The sequence below is a fragment of the Ursus maritimus genome, unplaced genomic scaffold (genome assembly GCF_017311325.1).
Source record: "Ursus maritimus isolate PB19 unplaced genomic scaffold, ASM1731132v1 scaffold_25, whole genome shotgun sequence".
NCBI classification, from domain to species: domain Eukaryota; kingdom Metazoa; phylum Chordata; class Mammalia; order Carnivora; family Ursidae; genus Ursus; species Ursus maritimus.
In genome coordinates this window covers 11,256,678-11,282,433 of record NW_024425008.1, presented here as the reverse complement: position 1 = coordinate 11,282,433, position 25,756 = coordinate 11,256,678, and the positions used below count along the sequence as shown (strand labels likewise).

General features: G+C 46.4%; 1 protein-coding gene across 2 annotated transcripts in view; it reads right to left on the bottom strand.

Annotated features, from left to right (window-relative positions):
• Positions 1-25,756, bottom strand: part of FBLN5 (fibulin 5) — a 78,401-nt gene that overhangs the window by 43,174 nt on the left and 9,471 nt on the right. For both annotated transcript variants that reach the window (XM_008698541.1, XM_008698533.2), the window contains exon 4: positions 25,142-25,396. In XM_008698541.1, the coding sequence (XP_008696763.1) occupies positions 25,142-25,396 (255 nt within the window). The remainder of the gene's footprint in view (positions 1-25,141; positions 25,397-25,756) is intronic.

Sequence of the window (25,756 nt, the reverse complement as noted above, 5' to 3'; positions counted from 1 at the left end):
AAAGACATAACTTGGCAAAACTGACTTAAGAAGGAATAAAAAGTTCTAATAGTCCCATAACTGTTAAGGAAATTATATCAGTACCTAAAAATCTTCACAAAGAAAACAAAAAACAAAAAAACAAGTCAAAAAACAAAACAAGAGACCCTGATGATCTTAAGGCAAATTCCAATACACTTCCTACGAATAGATGATTCTAGCCTTCCAAAGAATAGAAACATAGAATATCTCACTCTACCAAATTAATATGTTGATACCAAACTCAGCAAAATAATTTTTTAAAAAGGAATGTGACAGAGGTTATTTAGTGGCTCAGTTGGTTAAGCGTCTGACTCTTGATTTCAGCTCAGGTCATGATCTCGGGGTCAAGGGATGAACCCCGTGTTGGATTCTGAGCTCAGCTAGGAGTCTGCTGGAGATTCTCTCTCTCCCTCTCCCTCTGCTCCTCCCCCGACTCACACTCTCTAAACAAACAAACAAACAAACAAAATCCTAAATTAAAGAAAAGGAATGCGACAGGTCATTTTAACATATAGACATTGAGGAAAATACCCTAAGCAAATTATTAGCCAAACAAATCCAGCAGTATATTTCAAGCAAATTATACTATATCATGACTAAGTTGGTTATCCTAGGCATGAATGAAAGGATTCCCAACATAAGCAGATTTTTTTAAGCATATAATTATCTCAGTGGTTGTAGAAAAAAAAATTTCATAGAATTTAACACCCACTAATGATTTTTTTTAAAAAAAGAAAGAAAACTCAACAAAACTCATTCTTAATGAGAGGTCATTAAACACAGTCCTTACACTACCAGGAAAAAGACAAGGATGCCCACTGTCACACCTACATTTATAGCATTATTCTAAAGGAAGCAGCCAGTGCAGTAAGACATGAAAAATATACTAAACATATAAAAATTACAGAAGAAACAAAACTCCCATTATTCATAGACAGTGTGATTGTCAAAATAACCCAAAAAAGAGTCTACAAAGACTGAAAATAATAAGAGAGCTTGGCAATCCATCTGAATAAGTTCAATATTCAAAAAAAATTGCATTTCCAAAATACTAGCAACAAAAAGGAACACTGAATTTTTTAAAGACACCATTCATATAGCAACAAATAATGTAAGATTCCTAGGAATGAATAAAAAAGTACCGGAACGTGTCTTATTAGAAAATAAGACTTATTATAAAGCCATAATAATTAACACTGGGTAGTACTGGTGCACAAATTGTCAGTTTAAAAGAACAGAGAGAACAGAAAAATACAACACAGGTGGGGCACCTGGGTGGCACAGTCAGTTAAACATCTGACTTTTGATTTTGGCTCAGGTCATGATCTCAGGGTCATGAGATCAAGACTCATGACATGCTCTGCACTGAGTATAGCCTGCTTAAATTCTCTCCCTCTCCTTTGCCCCTTACCCTAAAAAAAATACAACACAGGTGCAGACTTGATAGGTAAAACAGGGGCATTACGAAGTAATGTGGAGAGGGGGAACTATCCAATAAAAGGTGTTGAGGTAACTAGTCATTGTTCATACAGAGAGAAATGAAACTGGATCTGCACTTCCCACCACATACACAAATAAATTCAAATGGATTCAAGGGGCGCCTGGGTGGCTCAGTCGTTAAGTGTCTGCCTTCGGTTCAGGTCATGGTCCCAGGGTCCTGGGATCGAGCCCTGCATTGGGCTCCCTGGTCAGTGGGAAGCCTGCTTCTCCCTCTCACACTCCCCTGCTTGTGTTCCCTCTCTCGCTGTCTCCTCTCTCTGTCAAATAAATAAATACAATCTTAAAAAACAAACAAATGGATTCAAGATTTCTATGTGAAAGGCAAAGCCTTAAAACTCTTGAAAGACACTATAAGAAAACATATTTATAATTGTATGGTGGAGAAGGATTTCTCAAACAAGCCCTCACAATAACACGAACTACAAAAGAAAAGATTAATTCAACTACATTAAAATTGGGAATGTCTGTTGCTCAAAAAACACCATAAAGATACTGAAAAGATAAGCCACAAATTGGGAGAAGATATTTACAACTTATACAATTGGAAAAGGACTGGTATCCAGATATATAAAGAATTCATATAAATCACGAGTAGAAAAAGGAAAGAGAATTCAATAGAAAAATGAGCAAAAGATAGGATCAATTTCACAAAAGAAGCAACACAAATGGCCAATACATATATTAAAAGATGATTAACAGGGAAACAAATGATAAGATTATGGCTCTGAACTCTGGGAAACAAACTGAGGGTTGCTGGAGAGGAGGTGGGTGGGGTGATGGGGTAACTGGGTGATGGCCATTAAGGAGGGCACTTGAAGTAATGAGCACTGCGTGTTATAAGCAACTGACAAAGAATCACTGACCTCTACCTCTGAAACTAATGATACACTATATGTTAACTAATGGAATTTAAATAAAATTTTTTTAAAAATAAAAATAAATAATACAAATAAAAGATGATTAACCTCATTAGTAGCCTAGGAAATGAAATTAAGAGCACGAGGAATAAAACATTTTACAACTAATAGATTGGCAAAAAATGAATAAGTCTGTCAATACCAAGTGTTGGTGAGACTGTAGATTAAAAGAAACTCCTCATCACTGCTGATTCGTGTGTCAACTGGTGTAACTATTTTGAGAAACAATAAAGCATTATTTTGTGAAGTTGACATTTCCAAACCTTATAGCACAGCTGTATGGTATCCAGAAGAATATTCATAGCATTATTCTTTGTAATAAGACTAAAAACAACCCAAATGTCTTTTGACAAAAGAGGGAATCAATACATTGTGCTACAGTATGGTCTCACAGCGAAGAAGCAAAACAAAGCAAAAAATAAACTACAGCTACACACAACAACAGGAAACAAACAAATGAAACAAACAAGTCTCAGAAGACCTTGGAAGGAAATGTGGGCGGGTGATGGTGGAGAAGCCCGCAGGTTCTTAGGTTGGGTGCTGGCTTCTCCCATGTGCACAGTTAATAAGCTTCTGGCTTACATGTGTTATATAATTTTGTGTATATAGCAAATATTGCATAAATCCCTTCCACAATTCAGCTTGTGGTTTACTAAGACTGACAACAGCTATGATACATTCTGATAAATAATGGACCAAATTTTTTTTAAATGCCCTGGAAACAATTAGTCCTATAGATTTTTGTGAAGTTTTTATTTAAATTCCATTGAGTTCGCTTACAGTATAATATTAGTTGCAGGTTTACAATACAGCGATTCAACAACTCCAAACGTCAGTTGGTGCTCTCATCACAAGTGCCCTCCTTAATCCCCATCACCTATTTCACCCATCTCCCCACCCACCTCCCTTCTGGTAACCATCCGTTTGTTCTCTGTAGTGAAGAGTCTTGGGAGTGCCTGGCTGGCTCAGTCAGTCGAGTGTTCAACTCTTGATCTCGGGGTTCTGAGCTCAAGCCCCACATTGGGTATAGAGATTACTTCAAAATAAAAACTTTTTTAAAAAAGTTTGTTTCTTGGTTTGCCTCTCTAGTCCTGTCCATTTTATAAGAACTAAGGGCTCATCACTACTAATACTACTAATACTGTGAGATAAGCAGGGCTAGAGCTGTTATTCCCATTTTACAGAAGAGAAAACAGAGCCTCAGAGAGTTTAAGACATTTGTCTAAGGTCACACAGCAGTAGAGGGGCAGAACTAGGGTCAGACCCAAATATCCTGGCCCTGGCCCTGAAGTCTTTCTGTGGATGCTTCTCCCTTAAACACTTGTAGGGAAGATTCTAGTCTATTTCTGATACCTCAGTACTGCACTCCTAACATGATACTGGTCTGTTCTCAGAAAAGTGTTATTCAATTGCTCTTAAGATTTTCTTCCTCAGTTAGGGGGCAGTGGTGCATCCCTGGGCCATCACTCCAGTTTCAAAAGCTCTTGGAAGCTATCCTGCACTTTGTAAGTGACCAATGGGACTTTTTTTAAAGGGCAGAAGTTAATGACTCTAATGAAACACATCTCAAGGAATATATGGCTACGTATAGCTAGGCATCCTACCTACTGAACACCTTCTAACATCACACGTTCTGTATACATTCTCTCCTCTAATTCTCACAGAGAAATTGCTGAGATAAGCATTATCCTCATTTTACAGATAAGAAAGCCAAGGCTGTTCCCAAGATTTACTACAACAAGAGGCCAGGAGATCAAGAAGGACCAATGGCTTTGCACATGTGAGCAGAGGCATTTGGAGGGCACGACCAGTGGGATCACCACGTTAAAATAAAAGGGATCAGAAACACACAAGTGCTTTGATGTGGGGTGATGATGGTGATGATGGTTATACATGATAATAATGTACCATTGTTTGTTTTTTATTTTTTGTTTCTCCTAAGGTCAGGATGCAAAAGACAGCAGCACAGAAGATTCAAGCAAGGCACTAGGCATTTCTCAACTCAAGCATCGTAACAGCCTGATATTTCTATAAAGAGGATTCAAGGTATCATCTCCCTAATAACTTTTTTTAAAAAAAGATTTTATTTATTTATTTGTCAGAGAGAGAGTGAGCACAAACGGGGGAAGTGGCAGAGAAAGGCAGAGGGAGAAGCAGGCTCCCCGCGGAGCAAGGAGCCCGATGCGGGACTCAATCCCAGGACCCTGGGATCATGACCTGAACCGAAGGCAGATGCCCAGCCGACTGAGCCACCCAGGTGTCCTTCCTTAATAACTTTTAACGAAAGGGAGCGTTAGTTGTCTCTGAGGGGCAGCGTGGGTACCCGCATCCCTGAGAACAGGTGGGTCTCACAGATGACAGTTCAAGTCCCCTTCTTTCCTTACTAGTGATCATCCCCCGGTGTCACAGAAGGGTGCATGGACAACATATGCAGAACGAGCTGCAGAGCACATCCTCCGTTATCTATCACTGTTGGCTCACAACAACTGATGGGTCTTCGGTTTCTTCCGTTTCCACGTGGAAGCCAGGATCCCAGGTACAGCTCTTGCCCATTCAACATGCAAGCTCCCTTCATGTGGTAACGGCCCCCCAATTTTCCTTCGAGGAACCCCCTTTCTGTGCACGCGTTCCAGGTAGCTTTCGATCCACTTCTGGCTCTGGGGTGGGACTTCCCTGTGACATGAGCTTGGTAAATCAAAGCCGCCCGTGTTGCCGGCCACAGTGATGAGCTCAGGGATGGGCACGTGAGCCAGGTTGGCTACCAGAGTCTGACCACATCCTTCTGCTGGAGCTCTAGGGATGGAGCCATTCTCTCTGGGTTCCTAAGCGGATAAAACAAAAGCCTGCAGCTGCCAGGGGCTATTTCTTGAGAGAGCCTTCCCTGAGAATGAAGAATCCTAGAAACCTTCGTATTTGGAGGCAGGAGGTAAAGGGAGAAGAAAACCCAAGTCCATATGATATCACTTGAACCCTTGGATCCCACCATGTCTGAGGCTAATTCTATTCGTGGACTTTTCAGTTATGAAAAAAATAAATGATATGGGCATGTGGGAGGAGTGTACGTGTGTGTGTATGTGTTTTGGTATTTTATTTTTTTGCTTAAACCACTTGGAGCTGGATCTCTGTTACTTGGAACCACAATTAATACACTTAGTGTAATCAAATTGCCCTACAGCTTTATTGAACCACAGTCCTGATACTGGCATGCACTGTCAAAAGCCAGGGCACCAAGAGTAATAGAAAGTGAATGTGTTTCCTAGAAATCTCTGCAGAACACATCAGTCTAAAGTAGCTCTTCCCAACATTTTCCAGGTCGAGGCACACAGAAAATTCTAGAAGTATGTAAGGCACAATGGGGAGAGCAAAGGTGATTGGTCCAAGGATTCAGGCACCCCAAGTCCCTGCCAACCATCCCAAAAGCTGAGGGGACCAATCCCCAGCCACACCTATCTCCCAGGAGCTGGGTGGGAAGACTTACTAGAGGAAAGTAAAAGCAGAAAGTGGGGGAACATGCTTCAGAGCAAATCCTCAAGTGAGTCTGCTCTTATCAAAATGAGTGACCCGCCTTATCGGACAGTACGTTCTTCTTCCTCTATACACCATTCTGGAACAAAATGCTTTTACATTATTAGCGTTGTTTTTCGAAATCCGCCTGCCAACACCCAGCTGTTTCTGCACAGTCAGGCTTTCTGGGGTGTGCGGCTGCGGATTCGTGGGAAGGACCCCTCGCTCTGCTGAAACTGCTTTTGCTCGTTACAGCAGACCCAGACTTGCAGCCAAGAAACAAGGGGACAGAAGGTCACTGGCTTGGGGGTGGAGGGAGGAGTATCCATAGAGCTGGGCCAAAAGAATGCCATTATTCAAGAAATGATTGAAGAGTTTCTTCAAGACTGGCCAAAGGAGTCATTCTCTTTGAACTCTGGGGGTTTGAGAATGCTGAGCGCCCAGCCTGCAGATTCCTCCGTTGACCCATTGTGGTCAGACAAAGATAGAAGGGTGAAAGAGCTTCTTTTCTTTATAAATCCAGGAGCTTGACTTTGCCGATGAGTACACAGAATCCAAGGAAAGGCACGTTGCTGTTGCTGTTGTATTAAGAGCAACGTCTTTCTGTTTATCCAGCACTTATTACCCAACTGTCTTGGACAGCTGACCCACCAACAAGATCAACAAACATCACTGAACCGGCTCTCTATGCAAGACAGGAAGTAAGGAGTATGAGAGAGATACAAAGATGCCTAAGACATGAGGCTTTACTATGTAGGGAGCACAGACACATTTCTAATTAAGTCTAAGGTAGATGATGATAAATGCCCCAACAGAGGTACAAGCAGTGTTCTGGGAACTCAAGGCAGGCTGGGGAGGAACTTGCAATAGGCTTGGGATGGATGGGGTGGTAGAAGAAATCATGTATGGGCTGGTCGTTAAGGACAGGAAAAAAGAGTGGCAGGGGCGCCTGGGTGGCTCAGTTGGTTGGGCTGCTGCCTTCAGCTCAGGTCACGATCTCAGGCTCCTGGGATCAAGCCCCGTTTGGGGGGGGGGTCCCCACTCAGCAGGGAGTCTGCTTCTCCCTCTCCTTCTGCCCCTCCCCCGACTCATGCTCACTCCTTCACACAAACACATGCTCCCACTCTCTCTCAGATAAATAAAATCTTTAAAAAAGAAAAGAAAGGAGGAAGGAAGGAAGGAAGGAAGGAAGGAAAGAAAGAAAGAGAAAAGAAAGGAAAGAAAGGAAAAAAGAAAAGAAAAGGAGAAAAGAATGGCATTCCAGGGGTCTCTGCCCTCCAAGGGTCCTGCAGAAGGAACAGGACTCTGTCATGTTATGGGCTGAACTATATCCCCCAGAATTCATATTTTAAAGTCAGTTGTGTCCCTCAAGATTCATATACCAAAGTCATAACCCCTAGTGCCTCAGAATGTGACCAGTTGCAGAGACAGGGTCTTTAAAAAGGTAATTAAGTTAAAATGAGGTCATGAGGTGGGTCTTAATCCACTGTGACTGGTATCCTCATACGAAGGGGAAATTCAGACACAGAGATACACATAGAGGGAAGATGACAGGAAGATAGTCTTCTCTAAGCCAAAGAGAGAAACCTGGAACAGATCCCTCCCTCACAGTCCAAAGAATGATCCAACTCTACGGACACCTCGATCAGACTTGACACATGTCTAGCCTCCAGAACTGTGAGAAAGAAATGTCTGTTGTTTAAACCTCCCAGTCCGTGGTACTTGCTATGGCCACCCAAGAACATTCTCTCATTTTGTGTGCTTCCCCTGTCCCTGAACATCTCCCACGCTGGAGACTGCCCCCCAGCCTCCCAAAGGGAACTGGACTGCCTCGCGCTCCTCCCTCCCCTAAGTGGTCTCAGGGTTCTTGTTGATGAGACCCTATTACTGTCCATGTGGTTCACTGCGCTTGATTCTAGAACCCCACACACTCTTCGTGGTCAGTAGGCCGCACTGGAATGTGATCCTGGCAAGCCTCCCTCCTCATGAGAGCTAAAAGCCAAGTTGTACTATCTACTGTTGTCTTAATACTTTTTGTTTGATTAACCCCGTTGTGGCTTGTCTGCCTGCTGAAGGACCAGGGTTTCCTGCCTTTTTATCCCCTCCACCATCTTCAGAAGGAGATAATGCTAGCAGATAAATTTGTTCTATTTACAACTCTTTATGGAGCTTAAATGTGGAAAGAACAGAGATCTATGACTTACAAAGAAGATTAAGTATGGCATATCCATGTAGCTGGGTTGGGGGCAAATTTTTGTGAAACCAGACTCTGGTTAAGGTTGCTGAGACCTGGGTGCCTGGGTGGCTCAGTCGTTAAGCATCTGCCTTAGGCTCAGGTCATGATCCCAGGGTCCTAGGATCGAGCCCCGCATCAGGCTCCCTGCTCAGGGGGAGCCTGCTTCTCCCTCTCGCACTCCCCCTGCTTGTGTTCCCTCTCTCGCTGTATCTCTCTCTGTCAAACAAATAAAATCCTTAAAAAAAAAAAAAAAAAAAGTTGCTGAGGCGTCTGCCATGAGCTCATCTAAAAAAGAGAGTTCATTTTGTGCCCTCACTCACCTTATCCTGACCAGCACTAGCCTGACCAAACTGCTTTGAATATCAAAGGGAACACAGGCAACCAGATCAGAGATCCTGCCTTGTTCATTTGTTATCCCCAGTACCTCAGCACATGTGACTCCCTGAACCAACCTCAGAGATCACCCACCTCCTAAAGGAGATAAAACCCACAGAGAAGGGGCGCCTGGGTGGCGCAGCGGTTAAGCGTCTGCCTTCGGCTCAGGGCGTGATCCTGGCGTTGTGGGATTGAGCCCCACATCAGGCTCTTCTGCTGTGAGCCTGCTTCTTCCTCTCCCACTCCCCTTGCTTGTGTTCCCTCTCTCGCTGGCTGTCTCTATCTCTGTCGAATAAATAAATAAAATCTTAAAAAAAAAAAAAAACCCACAGAGAAGTGACCTGCCCAAGGTCACTCAGCTTCCAAAACCCAGCCTCTTTCTGCAGCTAAGCACTGTTTCCTGAGATTAGGAACCCAGAGACCTTGGGCTTTATCCCAGCTCTGCAAATGACCTGAGAGAGAAGATCCTGGGCAAATTACATCTCATCCCTGGTCTCCCGGTTTCCCAGCTGAACCATAAATGTCCCTTCTCTGTGTAGACTTTGTTGACTCCCTTGAGCAGAATTAGTTGCACCCACAATACACAGTCCAGGATGGCCATGCGGTGCCCCCCACCAAGAATTGGCAACCTGCCCCCCAAACACACCCACACACCCACCCATATAACTCTACTTCCTATGGGTCCTCGAAAGAGCCTTGCCCCCAACTGGAGGATGAAGTGTCAGCCAGCTGGGCCCAAGGCCACCCTCGGTACTCCCCAGGTCCCAGTAATACCTTCGGGGAGTCTATAACCACCTCAGATCTCATCTCCAGCTCCCCTTGCCAGCAAAGATCAAATTTTACAGTTAAAACCCAATTCCAATCTGGCAACATCTCAACTTTGTTCTTTTGAAACTAAAGGGTAGGAGGAGGCCTCAGACACTTGAGGGTTCTGAAAGTACCAATTTGGGAATTATGAGAAGTGTTCTGTGCAAATCAGTCATAAAATTTTAATTCACTTACTCAGCAAGTTCCCAAGAGGCTCACAGCTGTGGCGACTTGGCTGGGGCCCATCGTTTGTGAGAACATGGCGTTGACGAGCCCAAGATCAAGGTTTCTTCCCTTTGTGCCAATCTGCTTGTCACAGAAGAAAGCCCGAGCCACAGTCAGAGTCTGCTCTCCCTCACTCAGCCTCACCATGGCTTGCTCCCCTGTAATTTGCCTCCAGACAAAAGAGGGAGGATATGTGGGCTCTTCCCCACCTGACGACAGGTGAGCTGAGCGTCAAGGTTTAAGCACAGCCCCAACAGGGGCAGACTCAGGCACCCACACCTGGCTGGATGTCCTGTGGCTTTTGGCTGGATTTCTGACAACCCTCCTTGAGCCCAGAGAATCCAATTCATTCACTTGGGATTTTAATTGTCCACAAGCAATCTGTACTAAAAATTCATATTGACTTTTAGAAAAAGCTCAAGCATGAAAAAGTTAAAGAAAAAGGTAACAGAAGAGAAGCGATCAGACTGAGTCACTCAGGGTTTCTGTCAATGTTTGACTTTCTTCCTTCTTAGCTTTCTTCCTTCTTAGGTTATAAAGCAAGGAGTCCTAACTGTGTCTTCCGTCAGCACTCACTTAACAAATATTTATCAAGCACCAATGATGGGCCGGGTACTGGGGGTACAGCAGAAACAAAGTAAGAGGTGGGACAGATAATGAAGCAATAACTATAGCCTGACACAGGAATAACCTACATGTCCATCAGTGGATGAATGGACAAAGAAGATGTGAAATATGTATATATATATATATATATATATATATATACACACACACACATATGTATATGAATATATATGTATGTGAATATTACTCAGCCACAAAAAAAAAGAAATCTTGCCATTTACAACAACATGGAAGACGGTGAAGGTATTATGCCAAATGAGATTAGTCAGAGAAAGATGAATACCACATGATCTCACTTATATGTGGAATCTAAACAAAAAAACAAACCTAAGTTCATAGAAACAGAGAATGGATTGGTGGTTGCCAGTGTCAGGGGATGGGCAAAATGGGTAAAGGGGTCAAAAGGTACAAAGTTCCAGTTACAAAATAAGTAAGTCCTGGGGAGGTCGTGGCAGGGTGGTGACTACAGATAACACAGCCTTGCATATCTGAAAGCTGCTAAGAGAGTAGATCTTAAAAATTCCTATCACCAGAAAGAAATGTTGTAAGTGTGTTGCGATGGGTGTTAACTAGACATGGGGATACAATATACACAAATACGGAATCATTATACTGCACACCTAAAATTCATATCATGTCAATTACACCTCAACAGAAATTAATTAATTAATTAAAAGATAGTTATCAATCAGTGGTTCTCAAAGTGTGGTCCCCAGACCAGAAGCATTAGCATCACTTGAAAGCCCAGGCCACCACTCAAACCTACTAAATCAGTAGACGTGGGACCCAGCAATCTGTTCGAAGTCTTCCAGATGATTTTGCGCACACTCAGGTTTGTGACAGACAATAATGATAAGGGCTGTGATGGAGAGTGAATGCAGGGTTACTTTGGACACAGCGGTCAAGGAAAGGCTCTTTTAGAAGATGACCTATAAGCTGAGCTGAAACCTGAAAAGAGGAGAATGAGCAGGAATGTGAAGAGTCAGAAGAGAGTTTCAACACAGGAAACAGCAAGTGCAAAGGCCCTGAGGTAGGGAAGAGCCTGATATGTTTGAGGAAGAGAAAGGAGGGCCAGTGTAGCCTGTAAATAACAAAGAACAACCTGTCCAAAGAAGACAACAGATGGCCGACACATGAAAAGATGCTCAACATTGCTCACCATCAGGGAAATGCAAATCAAAACTACAATGAGATATCACCTCATACCTGTCAGAATGGCTAAAATCAACAACACAGGAAACAACAGGTGCTGGTGAGGATGTGGAGAAAGGGAAACCCTTGGGGCGCCTGGGTGGCTCAGTTGTTAAGCGTCTGCCTTCGGCTCAGGTCATGATCCCAGGGTCCTGAGATTGAGCCCCGCATCGGGCTGCCCACTCAGCAGAAAGCCTGCTTCTCCCTCTCCCGCTCCCCTGCTTGTGTTCCCTCTCTTCCTGTCTCTCTCTGTGTCAAATAAATAAAATCTTAAAAAAAAAAAAAAAAAGAAAGAAAGAAAAGAAAAGAAAGGGAAACCCTCATGTGCTGTTGGTGGGAATGCAAACTGGGGCAGTCACTCTGGAAAACAGTATGGAGATTCCTCAAAAAGTTGAAAATGAAATTACCATAGGATCCAGCAATTACACTGCTGAGTATTTACACAAAGAATACAAAACTACAGATTCGAAGGGATTCAACGTTCATAGCAGCAGTATCTACAATAGCCAAATTATGGAAACAGCCTGAGTGTCCATTGACTGATGAATGGGTAAAGCAGATGTGGTCTATATATATACAATGGAATAAAACTCAGCCATGAAAAGGAACGAAATCCTGCAATTTGCAACAACATGGATGGGTTTAGAGAGTATAATGCTAAGCAAAATAAGTCAGTCAAAGGCAAACACCATACAATTTCACTCCTATGTAGAATTCAAGAAATGAAACAAATGAACAAAGTGGGGGAGGGGAGAGAAAGAGGCAAACCAAGGAACAGACTCTTAACTCTAGAGAACAAACAGATGGTTCCCAGGGGGGAGGGGGGAGGGGAGGGGGAAATAGGTGATGGAAACTAAGGAGGGCACTTGTGAGGAGCCCTGGGGGATGTATGGAAGTGCTGAACCCCTATTTGTACACCTGAAACTAACATCACCCTGGATGTTAACTAACGGGGATTTAAATTTAAAACAAACAAACAAAACAAAGAGCATCTGGGGCATCTTATGGGAGGAGCAGGGTCTGCAAGTCAGCAAGCCCACACTCCAGTCAGCCTCTCCCACAGACGAAGGGAGGGGTACTGGAGACAGTCACAGAACCTTTCCGAGTATTCTGTAAAACAGGGAAAACAATCCTGAGCCTGCCTACTGAGCTGTTCAAGAATTCAGTGAGTGAGTGAGTGGATGGGAAAGCATTTGGAAAAGCGAGAGGCAGTGTTCAAGTGGGAATTATCACATTTAAGGGAGTCGATTAAGGATATAACCTCAGGATCCAGCCTCCCACAGCAAGAAGCCAACCTGGTCCCTGGCCAAGGCCTGCTCTCTGGAGCTAAGTAAGATCGAGATGGTTCTCTAACAAGGGTCTGTGTCGGAGGGCTGAGGTGGGGATTTCCCAGAAAGGCCTGATTGTGAAACTCTTACATCTTCACCCCACTGGTCAATCTAAGAGGATGCCTGGCTTCATGAGGAGCTTGTGTTTTACTCCAGCTGCTTGCAAACTCGCCCCAGGTGTTACAAAGACACTGCCAGATTTCCCACGGAACCGGGCCACAGGCTATCATCACGGTCAGAGCCAATTTCATCGCCATCCCTGGATGCCCCTTTTCTGGAGGGACTCGGAGAAGGGCTCACCTCGACCTCCTGCTACAGGAAGGCTCCAACCAGGACTCTGAAAACATGGAGGTGATTGCATTAACAGATGGCCCAGTAATGAGTCCCCCCTCCGCTGAGCTTAGGCTAAATGCAAAATCACTGCCTCAAGTAGAAAATACTGTCTCCAGAATCTACCTGCTTCCAGAAGCTACTCTTCACCTCGTTGTTATAAGTAAGCACTTCCTTAGCCTGAGTGATCAGGGCTGGAGAGAGACACTGGTCCAGGCCTTCTCATACACATGGGGAAACGGAGCCCAGAAAGAGAAGGGACGGAGCTGCCGTCACCCACGGAACTTGTGGCAGGACTAGGATCAGACGTAGACCCCAGACCACCAGGCACCTCAACCAAGAAGCTTCTTCAAACAGAAGCCACACCCCTCCCCCACTCAAAAACCCGTGTTCACAGAACAAAGCCCAAGCCATTGGCATGACATTCAAGGCCCCCAGAATCTAGTTCCTGCCAACTTTCTCAGCCTTATCTCACCTTCTATGTCTGCCCCACCCCCAGCCCATGTCCACGCTGCAGCCACGCACTGGGTATCAAGAATGGGCAGGTGACCAAGGCTGGCCCTCACCTGTATTCCTGCCTCTCTGTCTGGACCCATGCTGTTTCCTCAACCCAGAAAGCCTTTTCCCATCTCCCATGTGAAAACCCTACTCAATCCTCCAAAAATTCTCCTAAAGGGCATCACACCCATTCCCAGAGCAGAATTCCTATTCCTGGTGGGCACTCCTCCAGCACCTCTCACGCCCTTGGGCTCATGTAACGATTCTCATGGGTTATGTACCTCCCCCCCTCCCCCCGCAACCCCCGCTCATCTCCACTCAGCTGTGAGATCTTGAGGGCAGGGATAGAGTCTTATTAATCTTTTCATCCCCTCTGAGCACTTGGCAGTGCCCAACCCAGAGAAGTGCTCAGTGACTATCTGTTTAATCAAAGGAATGTACAGATGTGTCGCACCTGTCCTTACGGAAGATTTCCGTGACCCCCAGCCAGGGCCAGCACAACACGGCCAACCTGCTTTTGATGTCGTCCCATGACACTGGGCGATAATTAACTAGCACATGTTGGGCTCCCTCTTTACTAACCCACTGCCATCCAAACCCAACTCCTGGCCAGAGTGTGCACTCCTCAGGGCGGTGATGGTGCCTGATGGGTCTTGGGTTGCACAGCACAGATCCCAGCACATAAATGATACATGAATGAATAAAGTCCATTAGTGATAAACCTAACCTATTTGGACAACTGAGACAGAACCGATTTCCCTTGCTCATCGGAATCCTATACATACAATTCACCATGTAAGCTTTTCCGCTTGTTCCACAAATATTTATCAGGCGCGACAAATACAAGTTCCTGCTGGATAGAGGATGGATAGAGGATTAAATAAATAACCCCAAATGTCTATGTATCATAGTTACGGGGCATGAGCCAGAGGACACAGGACGGGATGCTGCGGTCACTGCTAAGTTCGCCCTGAGTTCATCACTCGCCCTAGTGGCCCTGTCCCATCCTGCTTCATTGTGGTCACGGGGGCCCCAGCAGAGATGGCCACCCCTCACCCAGCTCAGATGCAGAAAACAGATGACCTGTCTTTCTCCCCACTGGGAATGAAGCAGAGTCGGGTTTTTTGTGTCTTTGCATTGCTTAATATAATCTCCCCCAAATTATTATCCCCTGCTTCCCATGGGAACTGTTGAAGATGCCAATTTCATACTGATTCCGGATGCAAAGTCTGTTCTGTCTGACCTCATTGATTCCTGGGGGATGTGTTGAGACCTGTGAAATATGCGAAAGCTCATGAATCAACTCTGGCTGGCGCTCTGCAAACATCTTAGTTTAAGGGAAAATCAGACGGATCCGACGATTCCCCCGAGCCTCGCTGCTTCCCCAGCCCTGATCCGCCCACCATCCCCTGGAGTCTGTGGATGCTGGCTGCCTGGGGCAGGGCCCAGCACTGGCTGTCCCCATCTCCCCTCTGGCCCGGCTCCGACGAGCCAGAGGGGAATGGGAGGTCAGTCCTTGACATCCAGTCTGATGTCTGAGGCCCTCTGGAGGGAAGGAATCCTGTGAATGTCCTCTCCCTGCCAGCCCCCAAGGAGATGGCCTCAAGACCCCTCCCCAAGCATGCTCCTTTGCTTCCAAGACAAACAGGAGCCTTGGGTTCAGGGGGTGTGCTTGAGTGAGCGATGAGAGGTTGAGTTAGGAAATGAGAGAGGGCTCCTCTCTCATTGCTTGGGTTTAACAGTGCTCACACTCCCTTTCCCTCCACTCACTCACTCACTCATTCATTCATTCATTCATTCATTCGACAATCATTTATTGAGAGCTCACTCTGCCAGATGCTGTAAATCAACAATGGATGCTGGGGCCATGTCTGGAGCCAAGAAACCTTACAGCCCCCTCCAGACACCCCACCCACGGCCCCAACCCCCTACACCCACATCCTCAGGAGGGCACATGGACACCTGCCTGCCCTCTGCCACACACCTGGGGGCTGCCCAGAAGCCATCAAGAAGGAGGACAGGTGGCCTGCTGGGGAAGGTTGTCTGATGAGGGCTTGGCTCAGCCCACCAGCACTGCCCCAGTCACAGCCTACCAGCCAGTGTGGTTTGGAGTCCGCCTTTCTGTCTGCGTGTCCACGTGTCCAGAGAAGCCAGCAGCCAAAGAGAGAGGAGAACCCATGTACCCATGTCACTCCTCCTCGGCACTCCCAAGCTGAGAAGGCCCCAGAGAAAGGATCAGAGGCAGCCTGTCTGGCTGAGTTGGGTCAGAGTGGAGAGAGGGAGATGTATCAGTGGTCACAGTCTGAAAGGCAGTCCCTCTCCATCTCCCTCCTCTTCAACTCTCCCTCCCCAAACTTTCCCACCTGGGATAAGCAGCCCCGTGTCTTCCCCTGTGACCGGGGAAGGATTGGTACAGAGCTGCCTTTCCTGCGGGCAGAGCAGAGGGTGAGGGAGTGACAGTAATGACCTGTTTAGGGAGTGCGCACCTGACTATGGGACACTCCACATTCCTTTGGTAAGCTTCAAAACAACCCCACAACAAAGGTGTTATTATCCCATCTTATACATGGGACCCTCAAAGGGTATAACACCCTGAGCCCGGCAACTGTGCAAGGATGGGATCTGAACCCCAAATGTCTGAATCTACAGCCCATGCTCTTCGCCCCCACATCTTACTAACTCCCACCGCTCTTCGGCCTGATGACCTCTCCCCCCAGGTCCTTTGAGAAAATAAAGATCTCCTTTCTTTCCCTAACAGCATGTATTATAACTTGAGCCTTTCGGACGATATTTACATGAGGTTGTTGTCAACAACATTAAATCCAATTACTAATGTATTCTTGTACTCACATGCGTACTCTCTATAAAACTAATACTTAGCATTTCCTATGTTATTTTTACTTCTTTATCTCATTTAATCCATTTCTGATAGCACAAAGAGCTCCCAAATCACTCTGTTTCTTGCATCATGCTGGAGCGGGGGCAGAAGTCATAGACATCCTTGTAACACCAGGCACACCAGCCGATAAGAGCCGTGGAGAACATCTACGGAAGCTGCCAACATAGGTACAGAACCTATGCAAGTGGTTCTGCTCTAGAGTTGGCCAGTGGTGTACTCAATCCATTTCCATTAAAAGGACATTAGAGAAGAAATCTACCACTAGCCTTGAGGACAAAAGAGAAGACACGATCACCTTCTACCATTTCAACGCACTTGGAAGCATCACGCCTCCACGGAAGCACCACAGCAAGCACCTCCCACTCGTTTCAAACACACATGGCTGCAGAGTCCGATCAGCCCTGGCCCTGACAGGTAATGGTGCCCTCCTGCCCTCCAGCAGACCCTCTCCGCAGAGCCGGTCATACACCCACCTTAGCCACAACCATCAAGAGCAGAGCTGAATCATCCCGCTGTTGAATGTTCACACTTGCTCCATTCTCTTGCAACACCACTTGCTTGTCACACACAACTGGCTAATTCCAGAATGGAACATAATTGAAAGAAACAGGACCAGACCAAGGAACATAAGGTGAGAGCCAAGAAAAATTTGTAGGTCACTGAGAAAATTGCTATGCCAGGCACCGGGGACGTGCCTACTTCACAAAGGCACCAAGGGCTGGGCGGGTCCCAGCGTGGGTGCCCACCCAGCGTGGGGGCCAGTCGGCGCACTGGCACCTCCTCGCCACTACAGACTGGGGCCGGGTCCCAAAGGCAGCTGCAGCTGTGGGTGGGAGGGACTTCCTCATGCACGGAGGATAGACACAGTCCTGGCAGATGTCCTTGAGCACGTGTGCTGGTTGAAACCCAGACGTCGAAAAGGCCCATGTCACTGAGCAATCCAGATGAGAACACACGAACGGAAAACCCAGACTGTCTTCCTAAGGACTGGGAAGATTTAGAAAAGCAGAACATTCTTGACTTGGAGGAGACCCAAGAGATCATCTCCTCCAGGAAATTTAAGCCTTTGGTGTGCACGCCATGAACCCGTTCTATAGATGGATGAAGTCCATGAACCCCTTCTCAGAAGAATGCTTTGAATTGCATGGAATTAAATTCACAGGATTGCCAAGAAGACCCATTATATTAAAAGGCAGTTAACAAAATAGTTTTAGGGGCGCCTGGGTGGCACAGCGGTTAAGCGTCTGCCTTCGGCTCAGGGCGTGATCCCGGCGATCTGGGATCGAGCCCCACATCAGGCTCTTCTGCTATGAGCCTGCTTCTTCCTCTCCCACTCCCCCTGCTTGTGTTTCCTCTCTTGCTGGCTGTCTCTATCTCTGTCGAATAAATAAATAAAATCTTTAAAAAAAATAGTTTTAAAACAAACGTGTAATGTAGGAATATATATGCTTCCTTATCAGCGCATTACATAACAAGATGGAATATCTTGTTCAATTCTGAAGTAGCGATTAGTGAGAATGATATTTTACAAGATGCCAAATACTGCAAGACACTTGAAAGTAACTGTTACAGCTGTACCGTGGTGTATATATATCTGTGTTTCTCAGGTGAATACTGTCACAGGGACCGCTAAGAGTCATACAGCTTATTGCCTACATAACGGACGACAATGACATATTTCACTAGACGTTAATGGGAAAAAAAAGTGACAGTGGATCCCCTGAATTCTAGCCACAGACCCCAAATTAAGACCCTTACTATCCTCTTATCCCAAGGGACTTTCTTACGCCTCACAGCTAATAAATAGCAAATCTGTTCAGTTCTTCTCAATGTCCTATCTGGTCCCTTTCCCACCCGGTCTGCCTCACTTTAGGCTTACAAAAAAATGGGGGGGTGAGGTGATTTTGTTTTTAAACAAAAATAATACATCCTTCTAATAGATTCAAACAATATGGGAATTACATTTTAAAAATTAAGTTTTAACGTTTATTTTTTTTAAGTTTTTATTTATTTATTTTAGTGATCTCTATCTCCAACATGGGGCTCGAACTCATGACCTCGAGGTCAAGAGTCACATGCTCTACTGACTGAGCCAGCCAGGTGCCCCTAATGTTTCTTTAAATGCAGTTCTATCTAAGAAGAGACAGATGGACTACAGCCTTGCTTAGAAAGTGTGGTTCTGGGACCAGGAGCATCGCGTCACTGGGGAGCTTGTGAGGAATTTGGAACCCCAGGCTGCACTGCAGATCTGCCGACGCAGAACCTGCACTTCCCCGGGAGAAGAGCTGCCCTGACACTTCCCGGAGTCCGTTCTCTGCTAAGGTCTCCTTGGAGACCCCTAACGCCAACCAGGGGCTAGAATCCAACCCTCAACCCTCCAAAAGTCATGCGCTAGTAAACCTAATTCCCAGGGGAAATAACAAACGCTAATAGAATAACAGGCCTAGGGATTCGGAGCAGGAGACTTCACAATAGAATGACTGGACTTGAAATAATTAAAACAATAATTATAATAAAAACCAATTATTAGCCCTTACCACAAGCCAGCCTCCAGGCTAGACCATTTATGTGCACAGCTCATTTGATTATCACAAACATCCTGTGGAAGTTGGTACTGTTCTCCCCAGTTTACAGATGGAAACACTGAGGTTCAGAGAGGCTAAGCGGCTCGCTCCCTATTCCAGCCAATGACCGGGAAAGACTTGAAGCAAGAGGGGCTGCCCATGAACAAGCCTGCTGCGGCCCAGTTCACAAGGACAGCGGAAGCAAGCCTAACTGTGGAGCCCCGGCCTCAAGTCTCATCCTATTTCCTCCCAGGCCGGCCAAGTCCCAGTGCCCTCAGCAGCCGAGGGAACCGAGTGGCCTGTGCTTCCTGCATTTTCCTTCTGGTCTCATCTCTGAGGACGCGGTTTCAAGTCACAGCCCAAGCCTTTATAAAAAATAGGGAGCAAAGCCCGCTGGAGCCTCCACATGGGGGGCAAAGTGAAGTTTCCAGGTGCTCCTGTCCCTGCCTTATCTGCTGGGAACAAATGACTTCTCACTATTTTGTTTCACAGTTTAAATAAACCCAGGCTTTGCTGGCATCTCGAAGCAGAATCTGACTGAAATCTCATGAGGGGCGGAACTGGGCAACATCCTGAAAAGTCTGTGAGGTGGGTGTGTACCAAGCTCAGTTTTAGGTCATTTTGAGAGTTTTAAAGAATGAGGCTTTCAGTACATTTTCAGGCTCTATGAATCTTTCTACAGGTTGTCATTGCAAGACCCTAGAGTCTTTCCTGATGAAGAGTTTCTGTGGGATACTCCATGCAGACACTGGACAAGGTATTTTCCCACGTTCTCTGTGAGTTAGACCTTGTTATGCCCATTTTACCGATGAGGAAACTGAGACCCAAGGCTCACAGCCAGGAAGTGGCCAAACCAGGGTGGGAATCAAGGCCAGTCTGACATTCAAGTTCCAGCCCTCTCTACTCCAGCATGCACGGCCTTCCCATCTCTGCCTTCTCTTCGCTATCTCAGGGATCCATCTCAGGCCACCTAGTATTTCAGCTGCTTTTGTGTCTAATCTCTCTTCCTTGACGGTGAGCTCTGGACAGAGTCCCATGGCCATGCCTAGACACTCTGCCCTCCCCGCCCCCCCGTGCCCAGGCCAGAGCTTGGCACCAACAGGCACTCGGTTTCCACTGGTTACATTCAACAGTGGTTGAATAAAAATCGGCTGGCTTTCAGAAGGAATAACTCAAGAGAAAGCCTAAGGCCAGCACCACCCACCTTCCAGAAGGATCCATATCTGTGCCTACCTGACTGCTGAAACGCTTTGATGAATGACAAGTCCCCGGGCCAGAAAGGAGAATAAAGGCATTGCTCATAATTTCACAAATGACCAGAAGAGCATCTGCAGTCCCTGGGCCCTAGCAAAAGACTGCTTGCTCAACCACAGAACATTACATGAACAGTTGTCACTGGTGGAGTCCCTAAATTTGCCACTAAGCCAAGCTGACTGGCAAAGCCAGAACTAAGAAAGTCTACCCAGAGAGGTGACAGCTGAGCCCTAAAGGGGACAACACTTATATACAAGTGACATCCACATGCAGTGACCTTGGCCAAAGGTGCTGTTCTTAAAGGCAATGTGCTATGATAGGAAGGTTCCTGAGTTGGGGTTCAAACAATGGGTGCTCCAGCACCTCAGCTCAGCTCCCCTCCTCCTGAGCCTTCAGCACCCACACTGTTAACCCCACAGCATCCTGCTTCTGTGAGATCTTTTGACCAGCTCAGACCCCTTGGTATGAATTTGATTTTACCTTTATCTGTGTTTTGGGTGCATCTAAGTGGGTAAGACTTCCCTGGAGCAGCCCTTTCCTGACAACTAACCATGTCCATCTGGCTCTCCATTGCCAGAGAAGCTGGCCACCGATCTCCCATGGGTCCAGGATCTGGAGGACACATCCTAATCAGCCTTGAATCCCACCACCCTCGTGGAGGTGGCCCTGGGGCTGAGCACCCACCAGCCAAGATGTCAGTTTTCTAGATGACACAAAACTTTCTTGGCTCATGGTAACTCTTAGGTCACCACTCACTCATGGTAACTCTTAGGTCACCACTCACTCTGTAAGTGTCCCAGGTGACACCAATTTTTATCTAGGGCCTGGGGGATCTCAAACCTGAGGCCGAATTTTGTTCCAAAAGGAGCAGGGTCTAGTCACCTCCAAAGCAGAACCCACAACAGAGAAGTCGAGAAGGAAACTCAGGGGTACCGGGGAACTGTGCACTGAGCCTGGCCCTGCCTGGCCTGCAGAGATGGGCCACAGTCTAATTTGGACACAAGCGAGGAAACTGCTTCTTTGAAACTGGGTCCAAAACTCAGAAAAAGAAAGCCATGTTGAAAATGTCCATTTGCTTCTTTAAGCAGATTGTCTTAAAGTTCATGAGGAGAAAGCAAGGCATAAAGAGGAGAAAAGAGCAAGGGTGTTATCTATGAAGCAGTCTGCCAAAAAAATTAAATTTGAAGCGGATCAGGTCTCTAGATCTAGCTATTACCAGTTTACAGGAAAACAGAAGACATGAGGGAATATGTTAAATACCACCCCCAAACACATGATCAGCAAAATCCCAAATGTAAGGAATTCAAAAGACAGACAGCGCCGCCTCGTCCACAGTAAGTGGCAAGAGAAACAGAAAAGATTACGAGAAATTTAAGAGACTTGTCAACAAAATGCAATTTGTAGACCTTATATAGATCTGCTTCTAACAAGCCAACAGGGGGAAAAAAGGAAGACATTTATGATATGATCAGGGAGATCTGAACACCACCTGGGTATTTAACGATAAACAGGAATTATTGTTGATTTTTGCAGGTTTGATAATGGTGTTGGGACTATTTTTTTAAAAGAATCTATCTCTTGGAGATACATTCTGAAGTATTTAAGGATAAAATTATATGATGCCTGAGATTTGCTTTAATTAATCCACCGGGGGAAGGTAAAGGACAAGCAAGGCTGGGTCTGGGCTGATAATCACAGCAACTGAGTGATAAGTAGGTAGTGTTTGTTATGTTCTCCGCTTTTGTCTAGGTTCAGAATTTTACAGGACAAAAATGTTAATTACCAAAAAAGAAAAAAAAAAAAGGCAAGAGAAGGCCCTTGTGTTTAATCAGGGCTCCAACACAGACTCTCTCAGAGGCTTTGAACAAACCTTAAACTTGCTGAGCCTCATCCAGAGCCTGATGGGTTCAAATCCTGGCTCATCCCCATTCGCCTCGGCCAGATTTCCTAACCTCTCCAAATGGCTCTGGCTCCGGGTCCTTACCAGTATAACAGGAATAATGATAGTCCTACCACGCAGGGTCACCTTGAGGAGCAAGCGTGCTAATTCACATGTAAATATCCCGGCACCCAGCCCTGTGGAAGCGTTTGCTCTTATACCACTGCTGTCATCTCTCTTGCTCATTAGTTTCATCTTGATGGGGAGGAGGAGAAGACTCCTTTGGAGAGGCTGTCCTCCCTCCTAGGACACCCAAATTTCAGAAATGTTTCCCAGTTCTTCCCGATCACATATTGCTGGTTCCACGCTTCCTCCACAAGCTCAGACCTACATTCTCCTTCTCCAGGTGGTGAGAACCCTGTGCTCACCTCCTCCTCCTTTATTAACAATGTCCCCTCCTGGTGCCTTCCCCTCTTCGGCCATCTCTGCACTTAGCTTCCCTTCCGCCTGTTCTCAAGCCCACCTCTCGCATCCTTGTTCCTGGAGGGAACAGTGGGTGGAAGCAGACTCCCTTCCTCGTCCCTTCTCTTGCCCCTCCCCTGTGACGCCACCTCTTACAATGCCCAGAAGGACCTCTGTACATCAGGAAACGGTGGGGTGCAGGGAAGGGAAGTTAGAAAGAACTCACGACTTATGAATGCATAATGCTGAACTTTTGGAAATGGACGGGCCCGGTGCCAGGCCTCACTAGGGTTCCTTAATTCTATTCTTCTTACAAAAGGGCCATTATGAAGGCTTCGCATCTCCCATGTGACAGGTTGGGAGCAGTAAAACTACATGACGTCTCGGAGACCAGGAGATGAATAGGTTTCCCAGCCCCGTCCTTATTCTCAAGGGCCCTGGGATCCTGGAAAGAAGTCTATGGGAGGGAGGGAGCTGCTGCAGGGAGCCGTGCAGTAGTTCCCAGCTGTTCCCCAAAAGGGCCTGTGGATGGCCCCTGATAGCAGGCAGAGCACCCTGAGGCTCCCCTACCCCCCAAAATCCTGGAGCATCTTGATGGGTTATCACACCGGCTTCCTCACTTCCAGTCATGCACTCGGCCCATCCAGCCCCACAGGACATCCTGGAAGAGGAGCACCACCCCAATCTCTCTCTCTCTTTTTTTTTTTAAAGATTATTTATTTATTTATTTATTTCAGGGAGAGAGAGAGAGATTGAGAGCACGAGCAGGGAGGAGGCACAGAGGGAGAGGGAGAAGCAGACTCCCCACTGAGCAGGGAGCTCGACACGGGGCTCGATCCAAGGACCCCGGAATCATGACCCGAGCCGAAGGCAGACGCTTAAATGACTGAGCCACCCAGGAGCCCCCCAATCTCTCCTTCTCTGCCTTTCTTTTGGGGATCATTTCTTTTCTACCAGACAAGAAAGGTCATGTGGCCGAGTTAGGAAGGTAGATACTGGTAGTCAGGCCAGGGCCTCCCATCCTACCTCTGCCATTACTAACTTGTTGGAGTCCATGTTCCCTTTCCTAGAAGATGAGGAAGCGAAAGTTCAATTGGTCAGTCCCTTCCAGTTACAGCAGGCTGGAGGCTCGTTACAAGGAAGTGCACTACCTCCCTCTCTGCCAAACTGCGTCCATGCCTTGACTGGACCTCACACTCCTTGCCTTTGCCCAGTCATCTATATTCAGAGTGACCATCCACCAGCTCTCCCCTCCCTCCCCGCCCCTCCTTCTCCCTCCCTCTCTTCCTCCTTCCCTCCCGCACCTCTCTCTCTCTCTCTCTCACACACACACACACACACACACACACACCATGTGCCTTGTGACCAGTAAGAATGGAGACGTTTGGGTCCAGGTGCATCCAGTTTCCCCTTGCAGCTCTGAAGGACACTTGTTTGCATACTATTTCCTTGTATCCAGATGGAAATGCACTCATTTCCATGAACATATAGAAGACATTATGAAATAACCAACCCAGCCTCTCTAACAGCTCAATGCTTCAGAGCCCTGAAATGAGACCAACACAAACCTCACTAAGTACACCAGCGGTCTCCAGAACTTTCGGGGTAGGGGAAGGAAGTATCAGAACTTCGATGCACAAATGCACATTTATTTTTATCACATCTTCTAAAATGTTCTAGTTTTGAATGTATGTATTACACTCCTCAAACCATATTAGTATAACAGGATATGCATGTAATTTATAAAAATGCATATCATGGGGCTCCAGGCTCAAAAAGATCTTGGATCTGGGGTGCATGATCAAAAAAGTCTGGAGCCATCATCACTCCAGACCATCTGCCAAAGCTGGAAACAGTTACAAATGTTTTGGTCCGACCATAAGAGCAACCAACAAGGGATCCCAGGTAACCCTCCGCCAAGGCCACACTGGCCAACAGACACCAAAGCTCACTAGGGCACCAGTCAAACCACTTGCCAACCCCCTTGGGGCCTCACACCATGTGGTGTCACCTTCTTCCCAGAGGTCTACTCTTGCTGTGAGTTCCCATCAGTGAGGCTCATTTTAGCCAAAAGAACATTGGCACCCACCCAAGGAACCCACTTTCTTTCCAGAACAGTTGGCCGTGGCCTTCATGACTTCTTTTATTTCAAGAGTATACATTCCATTCAAGGGTGAAGAGTATTGAAGAGAAAGTGCTGGTCTTTTCTAGATCTTCTCTCTGAGATTCACTAAGTTAAACCAGATGCATTTATTATTGAACGGAAAAAATATAAGCTTCGTCTTTAAATAGGTGATAGACGGACAGATGAAAATAAAGAAAAAACAAATCGGCTTTCTGGATGAGAACCATCACGTGACAGCAATCTAAGCTGCTCTTGGGTGGGAGGGTTCCTGGAGACACAGGCCGCTAAGTGGGAAGAAACTCTATAGAAAGTACGTCATTGCTTCACAGGATAGGACTTCATAGTTGCTGGATGAGGACGTCCCCAGAGCACGGGACCCTGAGACACTGGGCTACTCACCCACACACTGGTTGCCTTCATCCATCTGGTATCCCAAGCGGCAGATGAGAGGCCTCGAAATCGTGGGGTAGTTTGGAGCGGAGAGCGGTGGGGCCGCTGCTGGGTACGGACCTGAGTAGGGGTTCGAGTAGGGATTCGAGTAGGGCCCTCGGTACACTGGGTTTGTGCGGGGGATGCATAAATACCCGCCATTTTGGTTAACACACATCATGTCTCCTCGGCAGGCCTCAGGGATGGTCCGGCATTCATCAATATCTGGAAACGCCACAGAAAGGATGAGTGTTAGCGGCTCGGTGGCCACACCGTGCATGGTGCATATTTAAACCAGGGATCCCAAAGCACTCTTTACCAGCATCTGGTCCCAAACACGGAGGGCAGTCGCCGGCTCATCACTGCAGGTACTCTAGAATGTTGGCGAAACTGAATCACATTGACCAGCAGCACCCAAACATCAGCCATCAGAGACCAGATAGCCACAAAACCCGTATTATCACCCACATGTGAAGCCCAAGTAAACACTACCAATGTACATAATAGAAGGTAAGAGTAAAATGAATAGATACATACTAAAATAGAGTGTTTATCTGTGAGTATACCATCTAAAACCATCCCAGG